General features: G+C 38.2%; 1 protein-coding gene across 1 annotated transcript in view; it reads right to left on the bottom strand.

Moving 5' to 3' along the window:
• Positions 1 to 1,352: 1,352 nt before the first annotated feature.
• Positions 1,353 to 26,295, bottom strand: part of Cpq (carboxypeptidase Q) — a 425,857-nt gene continuing 400,914 nt past the window's right edge. The window contains exon 8 of the mRNA XM_069991811.1: positions 1,353 to 1,827. Within this exon, the coding sequence (XP_069847912.1) occupies positions 1,664 to 1,827 (164 nt within the window). The 3' untranslated portion in view covers positions 1,353 to 1,663. The remainder of the gene's footprint in view (positions 1,828 to 26,295) is intronic.

Genomic DNA, 26,295 nt, shown 5'->3' with positions numbered 1-26,295 from the left:
AGGGGCATCTGAGTTGATTTTGTACCTTGGGATCAATAGTCCTACAGTAAATATGGTTGTGCCTTTGGCCTTACTTTATCCTGGTTTGTAATCTTTTGGGTAAATGCCCAGGAGTAGAATTGCTGGATCACAGGATAGATCTATGTTTAATTTTCAGAAGAACCTCCATGCTGCTTTCCAGAGTGGTTGAACAAACTTACATTCCCACCAACAGTGTAATGGGGTCCCATTTTAGCCATGTCAGTGCTAGCATCTGTTATCATTTATTTACTTGATAATGGCCATTCTGAGTGAGGGTAAAATCAGACCCTTGGGCTCTTTCTTTGCTTGCATGAAATGCTGTGACCTGGACAGCTCTCTGGATTTTGATACCGACCTTTGGCTCCTGTCCCTATATGTGTGCTGCAAGGCTAGAGGATGGAAACTTGTGCTTTAGTTAGCTCTACTGGCTTAGGTCTGGGACAAAACTCTGAAATTTGAGCCCTTCAGTCTCTGTCCCTTTCATTTTTAACCAGTTTATTCATATATTCAATCAAGTATTTTTCAAAAGTTATTTAGCATCTTTAATGATCAGTATAAAGGTCAGTACTTTGCTACAAAGGAAAACTTCATCCTTTAATCCTTTTAATTAATAAAAATTTTCCACTAATAAAATTAATACTTTATCTTCTTCTGGCAGCATAGTTAAATTACACGTATGTAGACATTGTGAAATTGTCTCAGAATTCTTGGCTGATCTATGCTGAATTTCTGCCGTGTACTCTTTTTTCTCTTAGTGTTTGAGTTTATCTAATTTTTGTGATCTCTATTCAACTTCATTGATTCTTTCCTTAGCCTTGTCCTGTCTACTGATGAGCCCAACAAATAATTTCTTATTTATTTTCTTGCTTTTTTTTGGTGCTCTTCATTGGGAACTGGTCATTGTATGAGGAAGGATAGTAGGATAGGCCACAGAATGAGTAAGGAGCAATGTTTGTGCTCTGCAGAACCCTGTAAATATTTGTCCTCTCCGAGCTTCAATAATACAAATAAGCCCACTTCATGGAAATATATGACATATTTAAAACATAAATATCAAATGGGATTCTTGTCTAATTAGATCATTTATATATAACAAGGCAATTGATTATCTATCTTGATTTTTCCCCAAATGGTAACATCCTTCTCTCCTGCAAATTAAAAATTCACATCTCATTTGAAAACTTTGTTACATAAAATTTACAAACTAGAAAGTAAAATACCTCCATACTTTTAATTATCACTATATTGTATAATTATCCTCATACTGAATCAATAACAAAAATTGGTCTTGTCATATTTAGTGTCTGAAAATGAACAGAGACAACCAGAGATCCTCCAAAGATACATTCCGTGTTTATTATTAAAGTAGAAACAGTATTTTTAAAAAAGATGGTATAAAGAAATACCCTTACTCTGAGCCCCACTGTATTTTGATTCTGTAGAGGTGGTAGAGGTCATTCTTTATCCTAAAAAATGGTAGACAATTTAGAAAATATTGAAAAAGAGGATAACAGGAAGTACAAAAAAGACTTGTGCTTTGAAGATGGATCAGATAAGCTATTACGTGAAGAGCTGTGTTCCCGAAGCTGTTGACCCAGGATTCCTGGTTAGCAAGATGAAAATACCTTCTTTCTTGCTAATGTTAGGTTCTGGGTAGCATTTCTTCTAGGTCTGCAACGACGTAAGCGACAACAGACCAGACAGCAGCAGCAACATTCATCTGCTTTGGGTTTAGGACACTCATGGTATCTCCATAGGTGTGATGGAAGGTGAAATATTTAAATAGGTCATTACTTAGACTGGCACCTGGAGAGAAAAGAGGAAGAATTCTGAGTGGGGTTTTTCAACAATTCTGCTGATTAGCTGCTCAGAAACCCTTGTACCCTTACTCTCTCTCTCTCTTACCTTTTGCCTGTTCTTACTACTTGCTGTGGTGGCAAACTAATTACTTCCTCCAGGCTTCCTGCAGTGTGAATTGGTCACCTGATACCATTCTGGCCACTATGATATGGCTGGATATATTCTAGGAAAGCCTTTACTCTACTGACAGGAGTTGGTAGTTGGTGGAAATGTCCTTAATGCTGCATTAAAGGTAGATGAGAAGGTAGAAGCTGCATGGGAGAAATGGCTGCACACTAAAAATGGAAGCATGGAAAGACAGAAGTATCTGGATTTAGAAACTGTGACTAGCCTTTGAATAATGCAGCACTGTCTACTTCCGGACTTGCTTCTAGATGAGGGAAAATAAACTTTTTATTTCTGCAAATAACTGACACAAATGTCCTGATAGTCATAAAGGACAGCAGGATCTTTGTGACTGCAGGACTGCAAGGCTGCACCTTCCTGGAAACAAAACAAAGTCAATATCCTTTTGCTTAAGCTTTCCTTCACAAATTGGGCATTTACTTCTTACAGTCATGAAATCCTCAGCAAACTCCACCGGCAGCAAGAGAAGCCTCTGCCCCATTTAAAAGCATTCTTCTCACTTTTCACCAGTTTCAGAGGCACATAGAGGCGTCTGTCTACTTCATCCTTGAAAAGCTACTAGGCCTATCTTGTGGATTCTCATTGCAGCCCTGTACCTTCTGGCAGCTTGATTGATGGTTTGATTGTGAAATGCACCAAACCCACAGAAGATTTTAGAGAATACAAATCCTTATTACTAGAAGTGATAATATTAAAAGTACACATATATCTGTAATGCAATCAAGAAATATTTCCAGGACCCTTGACAGCCAATTTCTGATCCCTTCATTCCTCACTATATGTCCTCTAGGTTGTACCTATCATTCCCATCCTGCTTACATGTTAACCACTACTTTTTTTCTTTATGGTTTTGCAGAACACATTTACAAACACACACACACACACACACACACACACACACACACACACACACAAAGAGAGATAATTATATTATCAGCTTTTTAGGTATTTACTGCAGATATATTTCTGCATCTTTCTTTTTTTCATTCAACACGTTTGCTATCATGAATGGCTATAGAATTTTCTTCTTTTCCTGTATATTATCTCATTGTATTTATTTTCATGACAATGGAAATTTAATTTTTTTCTCCAGCTTTCTTGCTATCATCAACATTCTCTAGAGTGGAATGTAGACTATATTATATATGAATGTTTAATTCTACTATGTAGTTCCCAAATGCTTTTCCTTCTAATTTACAATTCCATTGTGTATGGATTTCAATAGATATTGCCATGTCAATTTTAAAAGTAATAATAACAAAGTAACCTTTCTCACTTCCAGATCAGCAAAAAATGACTAACAATCTCAAGTGCTAGAGAGGAGGTGACAGGGACACAGTCATGACATCTATCAGGCAAGAACCCTCCCTCCTGTCCCTGTTTTGTAACCGTTCTTACCCATTAGCTCTTCCAGAAAAATGTCAGAATCTTTTTCTTTGTCTTTTTTTTTGTTGTTGGTCATGGGGCTTGACTCTGGGCCTGGGTGCTGCCCCTCAACTCTTCAGCTCAAGGCTGGCGCTCTACCACTTGAGCCACAGAACCATTTCCAGTTTTCTGAGTGTTTTATTGGAGATAAGAGTCTCACAGACCTTCCTGCCCGAGCTGGCTTTGAACCATAATCCTCAGATCTCAGCCTCCTATGTAGCTAGGATTACAGGTGTGAGCCACTGGCGCCTGGCTTCAGAATCAATTTCTAATTCTAAAAAACAAATATCTACCGATTTTTGACTAACACACTAATCTGTCAGTTTGGAGGCAGATCTTATATTGCTTTATTAGGATACTATGTTTTATTTAGTTATTTTATATTTTTTTTATCTTTAAGTAGTTGTACAAATGGGGTGATATCATTCTTTCTGATGGAGGCATAGAATTCCATTGTGTATATATACCACTTTTCTTAATCCATTCATCTACTGAGGGGCATCTGGTTGGTTTCATAACTTAGCTATGGTAAATAATGTTACAACAAACATAGTTGTGCTGGTAGTTTTAGTATGGTCTTGTCTGTGATCATTTGGGTAAATGCCCCAAAGTGGGATTGCTGGGTCATAGGGGAGCTCTATGTAGAGTCTTTTGAGGAACCTCCATACTGCTTTCCAAAGTAGTTGAACAAGTTTACACTCCCACCAACAATGGAGTAAGGTTCCTAGCCACTCTAACTAGGGTGAGGTGAAATCTCAATGTTGTTTTGATTTACATTTCTTTTAGGGCTAGAGAGGTTGAGCATTTCTTCATATGTCTATTGGCCATTCTTATTTCCTCTTCAGAGAAGTTGGGCAGTTATTTCTTTGAGGATTTGTTGTTGGGGGATTTAATTTTTTGAGTTCTAAGCATATTTCAGATATGAGACCCTTATCCATTATATGGCTAGTGAAGATCTTCTAATTCTTGGGCTTTCTATTGATCTTGCTTGCTATGTTCTTTGCATGCATAAGCTCTGCAGCTTCATGCAATCCCATTTGTCCAACCTTTCTTTGATTTGTTGTGTTTCTGGATCTCTATTAAGAAAATTTTGGCCTGTGCCATGGAGACCTAGGGTTTCTCCTATTCCTTTCTGTAATGTTTTCAGAGTGTTTGCTTTGACTTTGAGGTCTTTGATCCATTTGGAGTTGATTCTGATGCAGGGTGATATATATGAATCTATCTTTAGTTTTTTACAGGTAATTAACCAATTTTGCCAGTACCATTTACTGAAGAGGCTGTCTTTCTTCCATTCTATTTTTTAGCTCCCTTATCGAAGATTAGGTAGATATAGGTCTGTGGGTTCATTTCTGAGTTTTCAATTCTATTCCATTGGTCCTCAGGTCTGTTCTTATGCTAGTACCAAGCTGTTTTGATTACTATGGCTTTATAGTAGAGTTTGAAATTTGGTATTGATATTCCTCCATCACTATTCTTTCTATTAAGGATCATTTTTGCTATTCGGGGTCTTTTATTGTTCCACATGAATTTTTGGATTGCCTCTTCTATTTCCTTGAAGAGTGAGGTTGGAATATTGATAGGGATCGCATTGAATCCTTGGGAAGTATAGCCATTTTCACAATATTGATCTTTCTGATCCAGGAGCATGGGAGGTTTTTCCACTTCCCAAGTTCTGCTTTGATTTCCTTTTTCAGGTTTTTCAAGTTTTCATTGTAGAGGTCCTTCACTTCTTTAGTTAAATCCTAGGTATTTTATTTTTTTGTGGGGCTGTTAAAAAGGAGTGGCTTTCCTGATTTCAACTGTGCTCTTCTCATTGTTGGCATACAGAAAAGTCTTTGATTTTTGAGGGTTGATTTTATACCCTGCAACGTTGACAAAGTCAGCTCAAATAATTTGGGAGTGGAGTCCGTGGGATTCTTTAAATACAAGATCATGTCATCTGCAAAGAAGGAGAGTTTTACTTCAGCTTTCCCTATTTGGATCCCCTTGATGTTTGCATCTTGTCTTATTGCTGTAGCTGGGCATTCTAATACTAAACTGAAGAGAAGTGGGGAGAGTGGACATCTTTGTCTCATTCCTGACTTTAGAGGAAATGGCTTTAGTTTTTTGCAATTAAGTATAATGCTGACTGTAGGTTTGTCTTATACAGCCTTTATTGTATTGAGGATGTTCCATGGATTCCTAGTTTTTCCAGAGCCTTCATCATAAAGGGGTGTTGGATCTTGTCAAATCCTTTTTCTGCATCTATGAGATAACTATGTGGTTCTTATCCTTGCTTTTGTTGATGTGATGAATTATATTAATTTGCGTATATTGAACCAACTTTGCATCCCTGAAATGAATCCTGTTTGATTGTACTGTATGCTTTTTTTTGATGAGGTGTTGAAATTGATTGGCTAAAATTTTGTTGAGAAGTTTTGCATTGATCTTCATAAAGAAATGGGTCTATAGTTCTCTTGCTTTGATGAATCCCTGCCTGGTTTTGGGATGAGGGTTAGGATGGCTTCATAGAAAGAGTTTGGTAGTGAACTTTCTCTTTCAATTTCATTGAAGAGTTGGAGGAGTATTGGTGTGAGTTCTGCTTTTACAGCCTTGTGGAATTCTGCTTAAAATCTATCCTGTCCTGGGCTTTTCTTAGATGGGAGGTCTCTTATTGGTGTTTCTATTTTGATGCTTGATATAGATCTGTTGAGTTGGTTTAACTCTTCTTGATTTAGTTTCAGTATGTTGATATTTGCTAGGAAATTGTCCATTTCTTCCAGATTCTCACTTATTAGCATAAAGGTTTGAGAAGTATTCCCTTAAAATATTCTGAATCTTGGTTGTTTCTGTGGTGATGTTTCCATTCTCATCTCTGAGTTTGTCTATTTGGGTGTGTTCTCTTCTTTTTCTGATAAGATTTACTAAGGGTCTGTCAATTTTGTTAATTTTTTTGAAGAACCAACTCTTTGTTTCATTCATTCTATGGTTTTTTAAATTTCTAATTCATTTAATTCTGATTTAATTTTAATTATTTCTTTCCATCTACTAGATTGGGGTTTAGCTTGCTGCTCTTTTACAAGGAGATTCAGATGTCTCATTAAATTGTTGGCTTCAGATATCTCCATTTTGTTGATGGAGGAACTCAGAGCTATAAACTTGCCTCTGAGTACTGCCTTTGCTGTGTCCCAGAGGATCTGGTAATTTGTGTGTTCATTTTTGTTGAATAGCATGAACATTTGAATTTCCTTTCTAATCTCTTCCATGACTCACTGGTGATTCAACAATGTGTTGTTCAGCCTCCATGTGTTAAAGGACTTTTCTTTGGTGGCTTTTGGTGTTGAGGTCTAATTTTATTCCCTTGTGGTCTGAGAGAATGCAGGGCATTCTGAATTTCGGACACATTTGCTTTGTGGCCTAAAATGTAGTCTATTTTTAGAAAACGTTCTGTGTGCTGCTGAGAAGAGTGTGTATTCTGAAACTTCTGGGTGAAATATTGGGTAGATGTCTGTTAAATCTAGTTGATCTATGCAGTTGTTTAGATCTGCGGTTTCTCTGTTGAGTTTTTGCCAGGTTGACTTATGTAGTGGAGATAGTGGTGTGTTAAAGTCCCCAACATTAATGTCTTTGGATCTATGTGAGATTTGAGGGAAAGTAGTGTTTCTTGGATAAATTTGGGTGCTCCTTTGTTTGGTGAATAGATATTTAGAATTGTAACAACTTCTTGAAGGACAGATCCCTTAATTAGTATGTATCGACCTTCTTTATATCTCTTCTCACTAATTTTAATTTGAAGTCTATTTTATCTGATATTAGGATTGTAAGTCCCGCCTGTTTATGGGGGCCATTTGCTTGGTAGATTTTATTCCAGCCTTTCACTTTCAAGGTGTGACTCTTGAAGGCAAATGATAGAAGGATCTTGATTTTTAATCCAACTAGACAGTCTGTTGCTTAACTGGAGAGTTATGTCCATTAATATTGAGAGTTAGGACTTAGAGATGTTTGGTAGTTCTTCCCATGTTATGCACCTCCTTGGGGGTTGTGACAACTGAGTTCTTCCTATGGTTCTTGGATTCTCAGTTTGGGTGCAGTTTCTTATCCTTGTTGGTTTTCTATGTGTAGGACATCTTTAAGTATCTTTTGTAGGGATGGTTTGGTAGAGATATATTGTTTCAGTTTTCTTTGCTCTGGAAGGTTTTTATTTAACTTTTGATTATGAAGGAGAGTTTAGCTGGGTACAGTATTCTTGGTTGATAGTTGTTTGTCTTTAGGTCATGGCATATACCATTCCAGGCTCTTCTTGCTTTAATTGTCTCTGCTGAGAAATCTGAGGTTATTTTGATTGGTTTCCCTTTATAGGTGATTGAGCTTTTCTCCTTGACAGCTTTAAGTATCCTTTCCATGGTCTGAATTGATCCTGTGTGGATTATAATGTGACAGTGGGATTTCCTGTTCTGGTCTGGTCTATTTGGGGTTCTAAAAGCTTCTTGTGTCTGATCAGGCCTATCTTTGTGCATGTTTGGGAAGTTCTCTGCTAGGATCCTGTTAAACAAATTTCCTAGACTGCTAACTTGTGTCTCTAGGTGCTCCTCTACATCCATTATCCTCAGATTAGGCCTTCTGATGGTGTCTTCTAAATGTGCTATAGATCTATCATATTTTTTGAATTTGTCTTGTATAGTTGTATGTTCTTTCTCTATAATATCTAGTCTGTCTTCAATCCTGGAGATTTGATCTTCTGCATGGTTTAACGTACTGTCAAGACTTTCTACTTTGTTTTTTATTTCCTTTCCTTCTAATTGGTTGCCTTTATGGATTCAACTTATTTGTTGGAGCTTTGTTTAGATCTTGTATGGACTTCTTCCTTAATTTGGTGTTCAGTATTTATTTTCAAATCACTTAGTTGATTGGTTATGGTTTCATTGGACTCTCCATGAGAATGGGCTCCATTCATTATTCCTTTTGTAATCTCCCTGGATTCCTTCAGCTGTCTCTTTATGGATTCCATGAATGCCTTTAGTGATCTTTGTCTATTTTCATCCTGCTCACGCAATTCCTGTATTACTCTTTGATTAGCTTCCTCACGCTCACACAATTCCTGTATTACTCTTTGACTGTTCTCAGCCTGCTCATGCAATTCCTGTAATAATCTTTGATTAGCTTCCTCATGCTCACGAGATTCCTATAATAATTTTTAGTTAGCCTCATCATGCTCGCAGTTCCTGTATTAATCTTTGGATAGCCTCGTCTTGCTCCCTATCATGCTAACACTGAGTCCTTTGCAGGCTTTCAATCTTTTAATTCACCATGTTTACCAGTATATTTGTAGTGCTTTTTGGGAACTCTCTTCTGGATTATCCATTAACTGTTCTGTCACCTGATTATCATGACTGGGAGTTGAAATACCTGGACTTGCCATTTTTCTTGTGTTTCTCTGGCTTGTTCTGCCCATTTGTTATAAAAGTTACACTAATTTCGCGCTAGGGCACTATTTTAAGGCAAACGTCAACCAGAGTCCTGTAGTTGTAGTCAAAATGGCTGCAGATACAATCTAGTTCAACAGATATAATCTATTCAACATCAAACAACTATGGATTAATGGGCTAAGAACATCACAGAGGGATTCAGCAGACCAGAAATTAATAGGTTTAGGTAGAATTGTGGGGAAAAATAGGATTAGAAGGATGTGGAGAGGTAAAAGGAAAGAGTGAATTTAACCAAGTCCTAATTTCGGAGAGGAAATGGATAGAACAGAATGAAAGGAGAGAGATAAAGAAACAAGAAAAAATGAAAAAACAAAAATTTAAATTTAAAAAATGAAACACTTAAAATTATATAAGTATAAATAAATAATACTGATAGAGGAAAAGAACAGGATGACAGGAAGAGAGAGATAAAAAGGAAAAATCAAAAAATTAAAAATTAAAATGTAATACTTAAATATTATATAGGCATAAAGAAATAATACTACTAGGGCTGGGAAGGTGGCTCAGTGGTAGAGCGCTTGCCTTGCATGCATGAGGCCCTGGGTTTGATTCCTCAGCACCACATAAGCAAAAAGAAAAAAGCAGGAAGTGGCGCTGTGGCTCAAGTGGTAGAGTGCTAGCTAGCCTTGAGCTGAATTGCTGAGGGCCAGCGCCCAGGCCCAGAGTTCAGGCCCCATGACCGGACCCCCCTCCAAAAAAAAGAGAAAGAAATAATACTACTATTAAAGTAGTTAAGCCTAAGAGGTTGTGAGTTGAGTAATCAATTTCTGAATTAAGTATGCACACAATGAAGGCTAAGGTCAAATAATGGAAGATGGGTATATATATATGGGGATGAGTAGAACAGCATTTAAGTCACACACAAAAAAATACAAAGGACCGAAAGGTTAAAAGAGATAACACACACACACACACACACACACACACACACACACACACACACACACACACACACACACACACCTAACATAAAAAGTATAAAAAAAAAGAAAACAATTTTTTTAAAAATTAAAAAAAACAGGTAGAAAAATGAGTTATTTGATTTTTTTGGGGAGGGAGGTGGGGGAAGATCTTGTATCTCTCCTGTGTCTGTAACCAGTTTCTGGAGTCTCTGGTTTGCCTGTGGTTTTCGGTTTTCCGTGGCTTCTTAAGTCAGTTTGCTCTGCCTAACCCAGTACTTTGTGATCCTCCTCCCAGGCTAGTTCAGTGGGAGGGAGATCGGCTTTGAGTATCACAAAAGAGGGCGATGCCTGTTTCCTCTAGTTTGGAGATGCTGTGATGAGACTAGGTTCTGGGTAAGTTTGATGCTTTTCAGCAAACAGTAGCTTTTTCCTCTCAGGAAAAAGTGTAGCAGGAGCTACACTCAGAGAGCCCAGCCTGGAGCCATTCTCAGGGTTTATGTTGACTGAGTTTCAATTGTTTGTCTAGGCTGCTGTTAGGAGGGGCAGTCTCTGAATCTGTTTACCCAGTGAATAAAGTCTCTCTCTGGGGTGGAGCTTCTTCTGCCTAGGAAGGCTGACTTTCCCCTGGGTGGAGCTGAGCCTGGCAGGTCAGGTCAGGCTCCTGTGACCTGGTGTATTGCTCTTATTGTTTTCTCCAAGGGCCTGAGTTGGACCTAGCTGCTCTACTGGGCCTTTGTCAGTATCAAAGACAGAGTTCTTCTCTGGTGGTGGAGGAGGGACTACCTTCCCACCACTGCTCCATGAGAAGGAGTGAGGGTGTCTTGGGTGTACTCACACTAGTCTATTGGTTTCTGGGCCATCCCTTGTCTGTGATCAGCAGGATGAAGATTTCTGCTCCTTGTCAGTTCTTGTTGGTGGTGAGTAGAATCCATTCACACACCCCATCTGGCGCCTTTGTCCTGAGCTCTCTCTGTTGATAACGCCGTGGACACCGGCAAGTGCTCAGATCTGTCTCTTTGACCAAGCTGCCAGGATTTTTCCTCTCTGGCCAAACTCCCTGTATGGTGATGTCACATTTGGTGTGATTCTCTAGCCTAAGACTGTTCATTGGAACACTAAAACTGCTTTCTATGTGGGAGCTTGTTTAGCCTCCAGCTTCTCCTCTGCCATCTTCCTCCGGACCAGTTCTCTAACTTCTTGAGTTGAATGCTAGGTTCAGTTGCAGAGCTATTATCTTGAAGATTTCCTCTGTCTCCAGCATTAACATTAAGCCACAAGAAAGCCCCTAGAAAGTTTCCTTAAGGGAAGTTCTCCCTGCCCCCCAGCCTGTCTCTGCCCTGGACTGCTTTTGCTTCTCCATCAGTTCAGATTAGTTATTATTCAGTTCTATACATTTATTAATTTCTGGGTTTCTTTTTTATGACTTATTCTCTTTGAAAATATTGACAATTATGGAGCTTCCCTAGTCATGTTTTTCCACTATGAATCTCTCTTTAATTTAACTATTATATACTATGGGCTTTATTTTTATTGTAAAGGTGATGTACAGAGGGTTTACAGTTACAAAAGTAAGGAAATGAGTACAATTGTTCTCAAACATTGTTACCCCCTCCTTCATTTTCTCCTGCATTCCCTCCCCCCGAACCCCCTCCCTTGCAAGTTGTAAAGTTCATTTCTAACACATATCTTGTGAGTATCACTGTTGCATTGGTTCAGTTCTTTTGGTTTTTTTGAGATTTGCTTCATGGTCTGCTACATTATTTATTTTCATGCACAGTGCATATAAAGAAAGTGTTTCCAATTGTTCCATTGTTCTATGGATATCTATTAGATGAAATTTATTAACTGTTCTTCAAACTTTAACTCCTTTATGATTTATTGTCTTTCTGATGTATCAAAATAGGGAGATGTGTATGAAAATGCCCTACTGTGATTTTGAGCATTTCCTTTTTCCTGGACTTCTAGCAATTAAAAAAATATATTTTGTAAGGTTGTGCTCCTAGGGGCATATAAATCTAAAACTCTATCTTTCTGGTAAATTGAAATTTTATTCATATGTAGTCATCTTCATATGTACTTAATGCTTCTGTCCTGAAGTCTAGCTTTTTCTAACGTGACACAGAGCCAGTTATATCTCCTTCCTTTTACAGAGTATTACACTATGATATCTTTCTCATCATTTCATTTACAGTCTTCCTCTGGCCTTGTGGTTTTGGGGTATTCTCTTATGAGTATATTGGAGTTGAGTTTACAAACTCTAGTGTCCCTGTATTTGATTTTTTACCTACAGTATGTTTATGTATATGTGTATAGTGATAATTTTTAGACTGGATTTATTTATTCGTTCATTGGATTCATTCATTCATCTTTGTTTTGGATATTTGTTCATCATATTTTCCAGGTTTTATTTCCTTTCTATCTTGCCTCTTTTTAGATTGATTTAATTTTCTGTCTTCTAGTCTGCTGACTAGTTTGGAAATCATACACCTTATTTAAAGTTGGTTAATATGGACTTTGTAGATCACATATTTATTACAAGAAGTTTAAAATTAAGCACTATCTTATATTATATAAGGATACTAGAGGCCCAGTGTATTGTACCTGTCTTTTGGGTTGAATTCAATGCTCTTAAAAAAACCATTTTCTCAAAACCTACCCACCAGCTAACTAATTAACTATTAAACTAACAATCAAAGTGGAGGCTGCCAGATAAATGCTGAGCTCCAGAGTATTCTTATCTCTGTAAATTCTCACTTTATCATTTCTGATTTATTTTACTTTTCTTCCTGCTAAGTAAGCCAAACATTGTAAAGACAGTAATTTTTTTTGTCAGTCATGGGTCTTGAACTCTGGGCCTGGGTGCTGTCCCTCAGCTCTTCAGCTCAAGGCTAGCACTCTACCACTTGAGCCACAGCACCACTTCCGGTTTTCTGAGTGGTTTATTGGAGATAATAGTCTCACAGACTTTGCTTCCCAGGAAGGCATTGAACTATGATCCTCAGATCTCAGCCTCCTGTGTAGCTAGGATTACAGGTGTGAGCCCCCTGTACTGAAAACAATATCGTTTTATACAATAATTACTTCATTGTTCCTGAGACCTTTTATGCTCTTAATGCTGCTTGGATTTTCTCCACACTTGCTAAGGTTTTAAAAATCCTCAGACTGGAGTGGACTTCTTATTTCCCTTAAATTCATTCATGTCCCACAGAATTCAGCCATGATGCTGTTAAATGCAACACAAGCTGGTAAGGCAAAAAAAGAAGAAGAGGAAGAGAAAGAGGAATAGGAAGAAGAGGAAGAGGAAGAGAAAGAAGAAGGAGGAGAAGGAGGAGGAGGAGGAGGAGGAGGAGGAGGAGGAGAAGGAGGAGGAGGAGGAGGAGGAGGAGGAGGAGGAGGAGGAGGAGGAGGAGGAGGAGGAGGAGGAGGAGGAGGAGAAGAAGAAGAAGAAGAAGAAGAAGAAGAAGAAGAAGAAGAAGAAGAAGAAGAAGAAGAAGAAGAAGAAGAAGGAAGAAGAAGAAGAAGAAGAAGAAGAAGAAGAAGAAGAAGAAGAAGAAGAAGAAGAAGAAGAAGAAGAAGAAGAAGAAGAAGAAGAAGAAGAAGAAGAAGAAGAAGAAGAAGAAGAAGAAGAGGAGGAGGAGGAGGAGGAGGAGGAAGAGGAGGAGGAGGAGGAAGAGGAGGAAGAGGAGGAGGAAGAGGAGGAGGAGGAGGAGGAGGAGGAGGAGGAGGAGGAGGAGGAGGAGGAGGAAAAGTCCAACTATTTCCCCTGACAAGTAATAACTCCAAAGCACATTGGCAAATAACTCTAACAAATTGACAGTATCTAGCAAAACCATCTACCCATGTTTAGGAGGCTTGGTGGATCCATTTGCTTTCTATAGTGGTTAAGTTTTCTGTGAGTTCAGTAGTTCAGAAAGAGTGGAATCTTACCATCCTGCAGATGGTAACATACAACTTTCCATGGGTAGGCTAGAGCTGAGGTCTTCACAAATGTTCTAAAGGTACAATCCAATTCAACTGGACAAACACTTGCTGAGAATTTACAATATCCCAAGGCAGTGGGCTAAGGAATGTGACAGATGCAAAAGTAAAAAGACAGTTTCCATTCTCAGAAAGCTTATTAGGCAGTAGGAGTAGAGAAAAAGGTGTACATTAAGTAATAACTACACAGTCAAAATGTAGTGTGCACTGCAATGTATTCCTGTGTACAAAAGAACAGAGGATTGCTCATATCATAGGATGATTTCTCTGCACCCTAGATTACATCCTTGGGCTGTCTCCACATTGTTTTTCTAACAATCATCAACATTATTTGTTATATTTGTTTGTTTTACATGTTATCCTAGTATACTGTAAGCTCCCTGAAGGCAGAAAATCTATTTTGCTATCTTGAAGTCAGAGATGGAAGATACTAAATAGAAACAAATTTTATGAATAAATTTAGCCTGGAGGATAATATGTCAACCTGAGTAAGTCCTAGTAGTAAACAGATGGGATTTTCCAAGTAGGAAGCTTGGAGAATTTAATGTAAGGAGTATTCATAAAGAATAGTCAACACTAAGTAAAACCAATCAGGGATGTTTGATAATTCCAAGAAGTGCAAAAATAGAGAACCATTAACACGTACAGGCCTAAAAGGAGAGGAAAAAGAAGAGGAACAAGGAGGAGGGAGGTAAGGAGTGGGAGAAGAGGGAGAAAATAAGGGTGAGGATGAGGTGGGGTTGAGGAAGAGAGAGAATGCAGTTATTGGAACTTAGGGAATGTGCTGTATCTGCAGTACAGTAATCTGAGTTGAGAGGAACTGTGATTGGAGAAGTCAGAGACTTTGTCCTCATTGGTGCCTCCCAATATTCTTCTGGCCAAATCCTATCATAATTCAGAGCATAAGGCATCATTATTGCAGTTCATAAGGCGTTTACTTCCAGGGGTGCATAATAGGGTAGAGAAACTTGGGGGAAAGTAATGAGTAGTAAAAGAGAAGGTCCAGCCTGAGGACTTAGGATATAACAGATAGGTAGTGGGCACAGATATTCCCAGTGGCTAGAATAGCTGAGCAATCCAGTGTAGGAGATATAGGGATAACATGGGCTGATTATTGGCAACCCACTGTGAGTGGGCCTAAAGACTGAAAATAGACTGGTGTCGTCCTTACATTTGGATAGTCAGTGGGCAGGAAGGTGTGGTGAGTGCAAATGCACTTTAGAGAGATGCTCCAAAACAGGTGGGGGAGGAATTGTGTGACCAACCAGAGGTGAGGAGAGAGTTGAGAAAGAGATATAGTCTGAGAGTCCATGAGGGCCAGGTGAGATGATATATCTTAGCCTCTGGAATTCTCAGGAAGGTATGGGGATAAAGACAATCACCCTTTTCCAGTGGTAAGGCCAAAAATGGATTTAAATCCATGCTCTTCTTTATGCCATGATCTTACAACCCAGCCCAGGAGAGACAAATCTGTGTGTTTACTCTGACAGCAGCTGGAAGTATTTTAAGAGAAGCTGTGACATTTAGAATTAGAATTAGTGGGAAATGGTAGGGAGTGTACACTCTGCAGACCCCAGAGAACAGCAGGTTAATGTCAAATTCTTGCATAAATTCAGGACAAGAGTCCGAAGTTCACAGAATGGAAGGCACTGAGCGTGGATGGAGGATGAACTGGAATTGTTGACATCAGGAAATAGGACTGGAGGGGCAGACTGGCTCACTTTGTTCTGCTTTCCTTCCATTCAGAGCTTCTAAAAGAGGCTTCGTGGAGACTGACAGAAAAGAGCTCCAAATTCCATATTGTTAAAACAGAAGCATGAAGTCTTTATTTGTGCTTCTTCTCTTCAGGCATCCAAAATTCCCTTTCTGTCTCAGACTGAAGGAATTTCAGTGCCAGATGGGTGTGTGCTTGGCCGCCTCCCTTTAAAACCAGTGGCTTAAGGAAAGCATTTCCTTAGACATCATCCAAATTCCCATGAATGTTCTGCAAAATGAAAATAACTTGAGAAACCCAGCTATCACCAGTGAGGATGCTAATAAGCACAGGAACCATGAAGAGGCCTTTTGGCTGTCTAACTACTTTGTCTCTGCAATTCCAAGGAGACATTTTATTAGTGATGGCCACTGATCTATAGGACCAGTACCGAGGGAGCTCAGCATTCATTTCAATTTCGAAGAGCACCTGACATCTCTCTTAGGGTGGGGGGAATGTTAACGATCCCTAAGGATAAATTACACAGTATCTTCTGACAGCTATATGAGCTCTGAACAGGGAATCATCAAATGCCTTTTAGAAATAGAAAGCTGGTAGATGAGGTCTATTCTGAAGGCCAATATTCTCCCTTGGAAACAAACTACAGCATTATTAAGGTAATTCACTGTCAGGAAATTATTTCCAAGGGGTTTAGAATGGAAGGATGTGAAGATGCTCATATCCTTCAGCATGCCAACCAAGGAGAAGGGAGATGTGGCAGAGAGAACATGGTCTTTAGGCAGATAAGGCTGGATTCAGATTTTTCTGCCTAATTATGGGGTGCCTTTGAAGTCTCATGCAAGGCCATGGCACTTTAATTTCCTCAATCTTGAAAACAAGGCTAGTAATACTCAGCCTCTCAGATTTTTGTGGAGATGAGTAGGCATTCAATTCTTCTTTATCATAGCTAGGTATTTGCTATCCGCAAGGAAGATCCTAATACCTATCACATCAAGATCAATTAAATGCGATTTAGAGGATTTAAAGATTATTTGTAGTGGGCTGAGGGCAAGTGGCTCATGCCGGTAACTCTAGCAACTTAAGAGGCTGAGGTCTGAGGATCATGGTTCAAAGCCAGCCTGAGAAGAGAGTTAACTCTAACTAACCAGCAAATACTGGAAGTGGAGCTGTGGCTCCAGTGGTAGAGTACTATCCTTGAGGAAACCAAACTCAAGGATAGTGCCCAAGCCCTGAGTTTAAGCCCCAGGACAGGCACAAATAATTATTCTTAATGATGGAACAGTTGGACCATGAAATCTACTCTCTATAACCCTACCTTGACTCTGACTTGGATTATTTTCCCTCTTTCTCTCCCCCATCTTCCTCTCTCTGTGAGGCTTTCTTGTAAACACTCATCTTATAGAAAATATTTTCCAGCTGTAAGACTGAGTGACATCCAACCAATGAATATAGTAAGAATATCTAAGCTTCTCCATATGGTTCATAGCAGATTTTACAGGAAAAGGGGCAATAATGGTTTGTGCAGGATATGGGGACAAGGCTGAATACCTGCTAATTTCTGAAGAGGTGGGTGAGTAAATACACAAGCCTCTCTATAGCTGCTTCTTGTGTGCTGACTCCCACTCAAGTATAATCAAGGGGATTTCAGGTACAAAAGTAGGTAATTTGTGTCAGGAAAAAATTTTCTGAAAGACATTAGGAAGCTACAAAAGTTGAAGTCTGTTATTTTAGCACATGTGCTGAATATGCCCAGAGTTGCATGAAGAGTGCACTCTTGGGTGAGCAGCTGTAAAAAATCCATTTCCTCTTCATAAAACATATCTTGAGTGGTCTGGGGTATATCATTTAATTGCAATGGAATGGATTACAGAAATTTCCCTGATCATAGTAATTATGGGGTTAGAAAATACTCCCATGTTCTTAATATATTCCCTACAAGGAAACTTTGTCTCCCTAGGACTCATAAAATGTTAAAAGTACATTTAAATTTTAATTAGAATTATTATTTTTTTCAGTAACATTATCAAGTGAAAAATACATTATTACCAAAACAATTAGAAAATCAATTCATGGACTTTGCAGACATTTAATCTCTTTTTTCAAGGAGGCAGTTTAATCCCTGCTAAATCTTATTGAAAATTAGAATTAGGAGTAGTTAATGAATAGCTTCCTAACCCATAACTTCCCCAAAGAGAAAACAACTCAAAAGGAAAACAAAGGAGAGGATAAGATAGGTAAGGAAAGTAAAGGAACCTGGATAGAAGTTTCATTGAAATTATTATGATTTTAGTTGTAAAATTGTCACCTACCAAGAACCTTCAAGCCTGAGCTCAACAATTTGTGTGACACTCAGCCTACAAACTTTCCATCACTTCCCAAAGTTTGAGTTGGTTGCTAGGATAGTTTCTTGTGTGTGTGTGTGTGTGTGTGTGTGTGTGTGTGTGTGTGTGTGTGTGTGTGTGTGTGTGTGTGTGTGTGTGTGTGTGTGTGTGTGTGTGTGTGTGTGTGTGAGTTATGGGGCTTGAACTCAAGCCTCGTCGCTGTCCCTGAGCTCTTTTGCTCAAGGCGAGCACTCTACCACTTTGAGCCACAGCACCACTTCTGGTTTTCTGGTGGTTAATTGGAGATGAGTCTCATGGACTTTCCTACTAACTCTTTGAAATGTGATCTTCAAATCTCAGCCTCTTGAGTAGCTAGTATTACAGTTATGAGCCACCAGCACCTGGCTATGCTAGGATAATTTTACATCCAGTGGACTTGCAGGTCAGTGTGTACCTGAACTCTGTGAAAATGAGTCTGCTTTCCATGAAGTTAAAAGAAAATCTTTATGGCAACAATAGGACCAGTTGTATGTGTACTAATAAGATGCTGGACAAGTAGTACTATATGAAGATGATTCAGAAGACTTACCTTCTAGAGGAATCACAAGGGCAAAATCTATGATTTATTGAATACTTCCTATGTACCAAGAACTCTTTGGAGATTATTTCATTTAATTCTCCCAATGACAGTGATCATTACGTGTCATTCACACATTCAAGTAACTTGTCTAAAGCATTGCAATACTAAGTAGAAAAGATGAGACTCAAACTCAGGTGTGTTTGAAAGCCCATGCCATGAACCTACTCTTGTCTCAATGGGGGAACTATTTGCGTGGCTTGCTCTATTTGCTACTCTGATCTCCATTCCCATGTCAACTGCATGAATATTGGATAGAAATTTCAGGTGGTACCTGAAATTATACAGTAGGTACCGGGAGCCTGGGACATTTGTTAGAAGATGAATATTGGACATTGGTCCCATTGTTCTGGCTGGGCCACATTTTACAACCTTACCAATCTTCCTGGGAATTTTGACCATTCCATTAATAGCCTGCATTTCCCTCTGTACACTCATGATGCCCCTCATTCTGTTTTTTGTTTTTTGTTTCTTTCTCATAGAAATTTTCATCTAAATTTTAACTGATAAACCATAAAATTATCCATAAAATGGGGTGTCACACAAAGTTTCAATATTTGTATATATTCTGAATGTTTAACTCCAATTACATGTATATATTTTCAGTAATCTATGATTTCTTCATGGTGAAAACATTTGACATTCTTTGTTCTAGCTTTTTGGGATGTACAGACACAACTGTTATTTATAGTCACTTCACTGTGCAATACTATACAGTTTCTGATTCTGATCTAACTGTAACTTACTACCAATTGTTCAACTTCTCCATATTCTTCCCACTCTCCCCAATATCAGGCAGCTACCCTTCCTTTCTCGTTCTTTATACGATCAGTATTTCTTTGATTCCATATGTGAGTGAGAACAGGGTGCTAGTCCTTCTGTGCCTAGCTTAATTTCATTTAAGGTAATGATCTCCAGTTCTGCATTTTTTTTCTTGCAAACAATGGGATTTTATTTTCTTATGGCTGATTAAAATTCCTTTGTATACATGTACAAATTATTTTATCCATTAATCAGTTGAACATTTTGGACCTTGAGAGCTTGTTTGGGAGGTTCTAGCAAGGGAGCGCAGCTACTCGTATACCCTTGACCGAAGACCGGTCCTCCTGTATCGGGGATGGTGGTCCTCTTCGACCTAGCGCGCAGCTTCCGGAGGGACGCACATGGAGCGGTGAGGGAGGAAGGGGACACCCGCCTAGCCAGCCAGGTCAGGCGAATCAACCCTGGCGATCAATGGGGTGACAGATGTCGCAGCCAGATCGCCCTCACATCCAGTTGAACATTTTGGTTGAACTAATACTGTATTATTCTTGTAATAGTTTTCTAATTTGTTGTCTTTTCTAGTAGTAGGTAAATTCTACAAGATCAGGAACTTTGTGTTTTTTAATATGCTTTTTATTATAAAAATACTGTACAGAGGGGTTACAGTTACATGAGTAAGGTAATGAGTACATTTCCTATCGAGCATTGTTATCTCCTCCTTTGTTTTTCCCCTACCATCCCTTCCCTCCTCACCTCTCCAACTCCTCCCTCTCCCGAAGTTGTAAAGTTCGTTTTCAACATGGTGCCTTGTACATCTCATTGTTACAATGTATCCTTATTTCAGCTTTTTGTTGTTTCCCTTCCCCTCCCCAAATTAGAAAAATGTATATACAAGATGTAGGACACTGGAACCAAATACAGTAAAAAAAAGAGGGGTTACAACATGGGGGGACAACATACAAAAGAAACAAAAAAAATCACATAGTACATTATAAATACATTAAAAATAATAGCAAGCAAGAAAAAAAAACACTTGTGTCCTTATCTTGGGGTTCATTTCACTTAACATCATCTTATATGGTCACATGTACATAACTGTTGACCTTTTTTGCTTGTTCTGGACTTATACTAGTTATTGCAAATAAAGGAAACCATAGGACCTATGTTTCTTTGGGCCTGGCTTACTTCACTTAATATAATTTTTTCCAATTCTTTCCATTTCCTAATGATTGGGCAGTGTCATTCTTTCTGATGGAGGCATAGAATTCCATGGTGTGTGTGTGTGTGTGTGTGTGTGTGTGTGTGTGTGTGTGTGTGTGTGTGTGTGTGTGTGTGTGTGTGTGTGTGTGTGTGTGTGTGTGTGTGTGTGTGTGTGTGTGTGTGTGTGTGTGTGTGTGTGTGTGTGTGGTATGTCACATTTTCTTGATCCATTCATCTACTGAAGGGCATCTGGGTTGGTTCCATATCTTAGCTATGGTAAATAATGCTGTGAAAAATATAGTTGTTCTGGTAGCTTCAGTATAGCCTTGTGTTTGTGATCATTTGGGTAAATGCCCAGAAGTGGGATTGCTAGGTCATAGGGAGCTTTATGTGGAGTCTTTTGAGGAATCTCCACACTGCTTTCCAAAGTAGTTGAAGAAGTTGCCACTCCCACAAACAATGCAGTAAGGTTCCTTTTGGCCACATCCCCTCCAGCATCTGTTGTTATTAGATTTCTTTCTTTTTTAACATTTTTTTTTATCAAGCATTGTTGCCTCCTTTGTTTTTCCCTTACCAACCCTTCCCTCCCCACTTCCACAACTACACTCCCTCCCCCCACACCTAAATTGTAAAGTTCGTTGTTCAACAGTCTTGTACATCTCATTGTTACAATGGGTCAACCTGTATCCCTACTTAAACATTCCGTGCCATTCTAACTGGGGTGAGGTGGAATCTCAATTTTGTTTTGATTTGCATTTCTTATATGGCTAGAGAAGTTGAGCATTTCTTCATGTGTCTATTGGCCATTCTTTTTTTTTAAATAAGTTATTATGAAAATACTGTATAGAGGGGTTACAGTTATATGAGCAAGGTAATGAATACATTTCGTTTCCAGCATTGTTGCCTCCTCCTTTGTTTTCCCCTACCATCACTGCCCTCCCACCTCTTTCCCCTTCCCAGATTATACCAACATAAAATACAGTGAAAACAGGGGTTATAGCATGGAGGAGGGGCATACAAAGCAACAAAAAAATCGCATGGTACCTTATAAATACATTAAAAACAATAGCAAGAAAGAAAAAAAACACTTCATTATATTTAACATCATCTTATCTGACCTCTTCTGTTTGTCCCAGACACATACTAGTTATTACAAATAACTAATTATTACAAATAAGGGAAACCTATGTTTCTTTGGGCCTGGCTTACTTCACTTAATATAATTGTTTCCAAGTCTTTCCATTTCCTAACAAATGTGGCAATGCCATTCTTTCTGATGGAGGCATAGAATTCCATTGTGTATATATACCACATTTTCTTGATCCATATCTTAGCTATGGTAAATAATGCTGTAATAAACATAGTTGTGCTAGTAGCCTTAGTATTTGTTTGTGATCAGTTGGGTAAATACCCAAAATTGGGATTGCTGGGTCATAGGGGAGCTCTGTGTGGAGTCCTTTGAGGAACCTCCATACTACTTTCCAAAGTGGTTGAACAAGTTTACACTCCTACCAACAATGTAGTAGGGTTCCCTTCTGTACACATCCCCTCTAGTATCTGTTGTTATTAGAGTTCTTGATTATAGCCATTCTAATTGGAGTGAGGTGGTGTCTCAATGTTGTTTTGATTTGCATTTTTTTTATGGCTAGAGAGATTGAGCATTTCTTCATGTGTCTATTGGCCATTCTTAGTTCCTCTTCAGAGGAGTTTCTCTTTAAGTCTTTAGCCTACTTATTTATTATGCAGTTGTTTCTTTGAGGATTTGTTGTTGGGGGATTTAATTTTTTGAATTCCAGGTATATTTTAGATATGATAACCTTGTTCATTGAATCCTGGGGCTTTCTATTGGTCTTGCTTGCTATGTTCTTTGCCATGCAGAAGCTCTGCAGCTTCATGCAATCCCATTTGTCCAACCTTTCTTTGATTTGTTGTGTTTCTGGGTCTTTATTAAGAAAATTGGCCTGTGCCAAGAAGACCTAGGGTTTCTCCTATTCCTTTCTGTAATGTTTTCAGGTGTCTGCTTTGACTCCAAGGTCTTTGATCCAGTAGGAGTTGATTCTGATGCAGGGTGATATATACGAATCTAGCTTTAGTTTTCTACAGGTAATTAACCAATTTTGCCAGCACCATTTACTGAAGAGGCTGTCTTTCTTCCATTCTATTTTTTAGCTCCCTTATCGAAGATTAGGTGGCTATAGGTCTGTGGGTTCATTTCTGGGTCTTCAGTTCTATTCTATTGGACCTCAGGTCTGTTCTTGTGCCATTACCAAGCTATTTTGATTACTATGGCTTTATAGTAGAGTTTGAAATTTGGTATTGATATTCCTCCAGCACTGTTCTTTCTGCTAAGGATTGTTTTTTTCTATTCAGGGTCTTTTATTGTCCTATGAGGAGGAACTTTGTTTTTGTCACCTTTATTCTTAATGCCTGCCCTATAGAAGATGCTCAACAAATACCCTTTCAATCACTAAGTAGATAAATGAATGCATTATCAGACTTTTGCCAAATAGGGCAAAAGCAGAGGTAAGTATTGGCTCCGCTTTCCTTCTTGATAGCGCCTTTAGATAAGTAAATCCTGCTTTCTGGGCATCCTAGTCCTGGCTTCTGTCTCGAGGAATGACAGTAGGGGCTCCTTACCAAAAGCATGTATGCATTTATTTACCTGTATGGGCTGAGATGCAAACATTTCTCAATATGTCCTAGTACCTCTCATCACTGGTAAGAACATAAGGCAATATGGTTTGGAGCACATTTTCTAATGTTATTTGGAGATCAAGTATACCCCCAAAATTTTAGAAGAATGTATTTATTTTGACTCATTGATTCCCAATTATTAAAGAGCCTAGATTCAGGGTAGTTACATGTTAACTTATGAATATCTAAAAGAAATTAACTAGCCCATGAAACAACTAATCCCAAAGGTTATGATTTATTGGCTTGTAAGACAGGTCTTATTTAACCCAGTAACCTTTTATCATAGTTTATTAGATGATGTAAACTTAGTTCCTCCAATGCTCTTTGAATTGGCATGAATATCTTACTAATTTCTACATTAGTTAATAAACAATAGAATTTTTGACATGTGTTCAATTTATATTTGTACAAAAGTCGTGATTTTTACCTTTAACATTTTTTCTTTACCACCACCCACCTACAAAACTTAAAAAGAATAATCACATTCATGTTTCATTGTAAAAGTTAAATGACTCACAAAGACACCACCCATAATTTTATCCATGATTATCCTAAAAAGGAAGAGTACTGAACAAACTGTTACCAACAAAAGAGCTGCCCCTTCATTTAGAAAGTTTGGGTGCTCCCTGTATCTCTTATGAATAGGGGCTTGAGAGAAAATAAATACATTGCACATCAAATATGAACACATTTGTATATGTATAGGGAGACATAAATGTGTGTGTATTAGGTATATATAAAATTTAGGTCTATCTTACCACCTACTCAACCTTGAACACCCGTTTCCCTCCCTTGATCCTTCTTATACTACCCACATGCTGTAGTCTCCTTATATTTTAAGTTTATAATTCTGTTTCTCTCTCTCTCTCTCTCTCTCTCTCTCTCTCTCTCTCTCTCTCTCTCTCTCTCTCTCTCTCTCTCTTTGTATAGTTAAATGTAAATACCTACACTTCCTTACGTTTTTGTAACACAAATCAACATTGGCACTGTTTCTGATAGTGTGGCTTTGATCAAACTCACTCCTAGTTTATTGTTTTCTGTTGGTCTATACAAAATTTCTGCACATTCATTAATATATCTCCTTATGTCCCAATGTCAGTACACGTGTTTATCATGTAAGCTACTGTGATTCTTTGTAAAAGCTTTCTGCCATTCTCCTACTCTTAGGGAACAATGCTCATGGATGAAATGTAAAAAGCAAGGCACTAGTGGTTCACAGTTGCAATCCTAGCTGCTTAGGAGGCTGAGATCTGAAATCATGGTTGGAAGTAATTTTGGGTGAGGAAGTCTGTAAAACTTACCACCAATTAACTGCCAAAAGTTAGAAGTGGAGCTATAGCTTAAGTGAAAGAGCACCAGTCTTGATTGAAAAATCTAAGGGACAATGTCTAGGCCCTGAGTTCAAGCCTCAGTACTGGCACATGCAACACACACACACACACACACACACACACACACACACACACACACACACACACACAAAATGTCTGTAAAATTATTTCTGTCAGAGAACATGCAATAAATATGAATCTTGGGATCTGAAAACAAAATTGTTTCTAGAATGGCATTTATAATGAAAGCTTTACAATCAAAATCTGAATAGGCCAAGAGTTTGAACCAAATGGGCTTTTGTCATTTCTAGGTGTCACAAGTATTAATATCACAGGAGACTAAATGCATATAAAGAGGATACAGAAAAAGCAAGTTTTATGGCAACTAAGAATCGAATGTATATCATACAAAATTAAGAGTAAGGGAAGAGGGATGGTGAGAATGTTGAAAGCACTGACATTGATCAAGATGCATTGTATTCATAAACCACTTTCTTAAATGGAAACACCTTTGTACGACTCCTTAAAGATAATGAAAAATTTTAAAAGAGAAAGTTTTATGGCCCCAAGTTATCCTATTTTAAAGGATGTGTTAAAATACAATATAAATGTAATTCCTAATAAATAATATGTATCACAGTCAGGAAAGTGATGAAGATATTAATAGAGAGATTTAGAAGTAGCTCAGGCCAATAAGGAAAACTGATCTGGGTTGAGAGCTTCTGAATTCTATTTTCTAGTTTTGTTTGTGTGTCAAACGGTATGGACTTGTCCAAAGTAAGTGTGTCTATGCTTTTGTGTAAAGTAGTAGGTCACAAGATGACAAACTACTTAGCTAATGTTATGAAATATTAATGAGGTTTCCAATAAATTGGCTTTGGGAGAAAGAATTACAAGAAGAGACATACAGTGAATAATTGTAATTCTTAAAGATGTAAAAAACTTAGACATTCACAATGCTAAAAAAATTAAGCAAATAAAAACTCAGTTGTTCTAATATACTTTCCTTTTATTTATATAGTCTCTTTCTTGGTCATCTGGAAGGTTCCCATTTGGTAGCAAAATGAGTTCCTTTGACCACGTGATGAAGAGTTGCAATTTTTTTATACTAAACTTTCTAAAATAGAATCTTCTAAAATTGCTACATAGCAAGAAAATAAAATGAGCTAAACATGGAAAACTTTATGAATTCCAAAATGAAGGAAAACAAATGTGTAAGAAAGGGCCTGGGTAAAGGATATGCTTTGAGAGCAAATACATTTCACTTACATTGGTTCAAGGGAAGTGCATTAAGGGTGAAAGTCAAGGCCAATATCTGTGTACAGATACTGGTCTATGGCAGTCACAGAGAATCTAGAAAGCTGAATTTAGCTCCATTGAAATGTAGTTAAATGTTATTTATGGTTATGTTAGTTTTGGTTGACCTTCATTAATGTAATTTTAGGACAGTCCTCCTGAAGAAGAAACAGTGGTTATTCTCAGTAGCCACCCAAAATATAATTATAAAGCATTTGATTAACTGTTTCTATGGTGAGATTCACTGTAATATGCATATTTCAGTGTATTCATAAACAAAGTTGCCACTGATAAAGAAGCTAATGTTGCCTGGTATGGTAACATCATCTATAAAGTCCGGAGTTAGAGGGCAAGGAGAAGGGTTTGAGATTCGTCACCATAGACCCTGAGTTTTCATTACGGAGTGAATACATAACACCAGGAGTCCTGCTGTTGTACTTCCTGAGTCATTTTTCTTCCAAACATTTAGAATTCTTGACAAAAGGTGGCAAGTATGCTGTCCTTCACTAACTAATTAATCTGGTAAGAATGCCTCATTATGGAAGACATGGAACATGAAGCAT

The sequence above is a fragment of the Dipodomys merriami genome, unplaced genomic scaffold (assembly GCF_024711535.1).
Source record: "Dipodomys merriami isolate MVZ:Mamm:240054 unplaced genomic scaffold, mDipMer1.0.p SCAF_4, whole genome shotgun sequence".
Lineage (NCBI taxonomy): Eukaryota > Metazoa > Chordata > Mammalia > Rodentia > Heteromyidae > Dipodomys > Dipodomys merriami.
This window is presented reverse-complemented; position numbering and strand designations above follow the sequence as displayed.